Source organism: Entelurus aequoreus, linkage group LG13 (assembly GCF_033978785.1).
Source record: "Entelurus aequoreus isolate RoL-2023_Sb linkage group LG13, RoL_Eaeq_v1.1, whole genome shotgun sequence".
In the NCBI taxonomy this organism is placed as follows: domain Eukaryota; kingdom Metazoa; phylum Chordata; class Actinopteri; order Syngnathiformes; family Syngnathidae; genus Entelurus; species Entelurus aequoreus.
This window is the reverse complement of record NC_084743.1, coordinates 61,072,164-61,074,663: the sequence shown is the minus strand read 5'-3', so window position 1 is coordinate 61,074,663 and position 2,500 is coordinate 61,072,164. Positions and strand designations below refer to the sequence as shown.

Genomic DNA, 2,500 nt, shown 5'->3' with positions numbered 1-2,500 from the left:
GAAGTAACAAAATAAAAAGATCCTGCTTTGTCAAAGAAGTTTTGTAATCTATTCTGCAATATTTCTACTTATATAAATGCTAGTACCGGTACATCGATTGAGTAAAAAGAAGAGGACATTTTTTGGCAGACTGAAATATTGTGTATATTCTTTTATAACATGTTCTGGTTGATAGTCCTCAATTAGAAAATGTTTAGCAGGCATAATATCACAGTTTATTAATACATAGTAAAGGGTCAGATATTGTCATGCAAAGATATGAAGACCATTCACTTGTACAACACGTAATGTACAGAATATCAGAAGCATTTATTCAGGTCGAAATATCACAGATTGTATTACCAAACATCTTTGACATGATCCTAATATTACCCATTTGGTGTTCTTAATGTGTGAAACTGATATCTAAACATGAAAGTGTATCTCCTCCTCTGAATGCAAGTGCTCCTAAAGCAGGAATACAAATTCAAAATACAAAACCTGGCAACACACTGCAGGTAATTTTTGTTATTCTCATTGAAAGTGTGTTTATGTCCATTTTGTATTGAGCTGTTTATTTAAAAATAATAATAAAAACAATTTACTTTTTTTTTTAATTAAATCAAACTAATTGTCCAGTCATGGCATTAAAAACTTGAAAATTATTTGTCTAGAGTACACTTGTTAATGAAGAAAATTGATATCCATCTGCGATTATAGAGATTAAATATTTTAATCATTTGACAGTCTTAAATTAAATATAATAAATTAATGATAATATTATACAATATCCTAAAAGTATACGATATAATAATTAATGATGCAAAAGTGATGGCTTTATAAGGGATTGAATAGTAAGGTACCCACAGTGTCAGAGCAGTGTGCCATGCAGCAAAGCAGCAGGACTGCGGACGCACAAACAACGTCGCACACTGGGCCGGTAAATTGGTGACACAAATAGACACGGCCGTGAAAATGAGCTGCTGTGGTGTCGCGGCACACTCACCTTTAACGAGGTCAGACAAACGGTTCTGCTCCACGTTCCTGGTAGCGTAGTCGAAGCAGATATCGTCCACCTCAGTGGCAAGGAAGAACCAGCCGTTCATTGTGGCTCCGAGCAAGGGGTAGATGCAGGACGCACCCGTGCCTACGTGGAGAAATACTCTAATTAAACTATGTTTCTTCCAAGTAGCATTATCACTGGAGTAGAGGAAAAGGAATGGCTAAGCATGCGAGACACACACACACACACCAAACAGGACGACAAGAAGCTAACCGCTAATGCTTCAATGTAAAGTAGGGGTGATCGATCCAGATGTTGATACTATCGAAACATAGTATTGTATCGGTATAAAACGATACTAGAGTGATTAGATCGATATTACAATTTTTCTTGTTCTCTTATTACATTCACATTTTGGTTTGTTTTTGTTGTTGTTTACAAAGTCAGGGGGTAAATCTTGCCTATTTGTTTTAGTTATTGTGCACTAGACACTTTATTGTGTTAAAAGAAAGATGAATGCCACGATATGTCAGCTAATTTCTAACAATACTAAAAAATTCAAAATTTAATAAGACAACTTTATAAAAATGTGCTTTTGTGCTTACTTTAGTTACTTTCCATTAAACATTTTCACTTTTATAATTTATCGAATCAGGACTCAAAATCTGATAGGTTCGAAAGCCAAAACAAATCAGATCCGAGACCAAAAATGTTGACCGGGACATCCTTATTGTCAGAATAATTGTATCTAAGTTATCACAAAACTTTGTGTTGCCATGAGAAGACAAAAGCTGTCTTTGATCATACCAAGAAGAAGGCTTGTAAAACTCCGCTGTGTAGGATGGGAAGCAACATGAAGGTGTTCTGTTTCTTTGATGTATTGTAATCCACAGAAAGATTTTGTCTTGACCCGAGAGCTACAAAGCGGAGAGGAAGCAGGACCTGACTCCCCTCCAGGGACCATTTCTTTGAACTGTTTTACGACCTTTTCTTTGAACTGTTTTGTAACAAAGGCGATGGCTGTTTACGACCCCCCTCCCTTAGAAACAGCTGTTGCCATGTAATCTGGGAAAGTCCAAATAAAAGAGGAGGCGTACAATCTTTCGTCGGGAGCGTGGGACGACACCGTACAAGGGCACAGTGTCTACGCGTTTCTCCTCAATGAGCCAAATTTAATTCTGTCTCTGTTTGATTCCTTGCTTCTTGTCTTGTTTAATAGATGTCATCAGTGTTTGAACCTGACATCTTCTCATACATCCAAACACGCATCATTCAACAACAACTGCACACTGTCACCTTTTCAGTAAAGGGAATGCTCAACACAAAACAGGAAACCGGTGCAACAAAATAAGAGCACAGAACCTTGAACTAATGGAAAACGACACAATAAGCAAAACAAGCATCAAATGCCAGCCCTTTGATAAAGAAGCTGAGAAACACTGTGCCTCATCTTAACCAACTAAAGTCTTCAACAAAAGTTAAAACATTTAATTCGTCATTCATATGTATATTAAATTG

At 36.6% G+C, this 2,500-nt stretch overlaps 1 protein-coding gene across 2 annotated transcripts in view; it reads right to left on the bottom strand.

Annotated features, from left to right (window-relative positions):
- mettl16 (methyltransferase 16, N6-methyladenosine) overlaps positions 1-2,500 on the bottom strand; it is a 50,463-nt gene that overhangs the window by 28,560 nt on the left and 19,403 nt on the right. For both annotated transcript variants that reach the window (XM_062068677.1, XM_062068678.1), the window contains exon 4: positions 986-1,126. In XM_062068677.1, the coding sequence (XP_061924661.1) occupies positions 986-1,126 (141 nt within the window). The remainder of the gene's footprint in view (positions 1-985; positions 1,127-2,500) is intronic.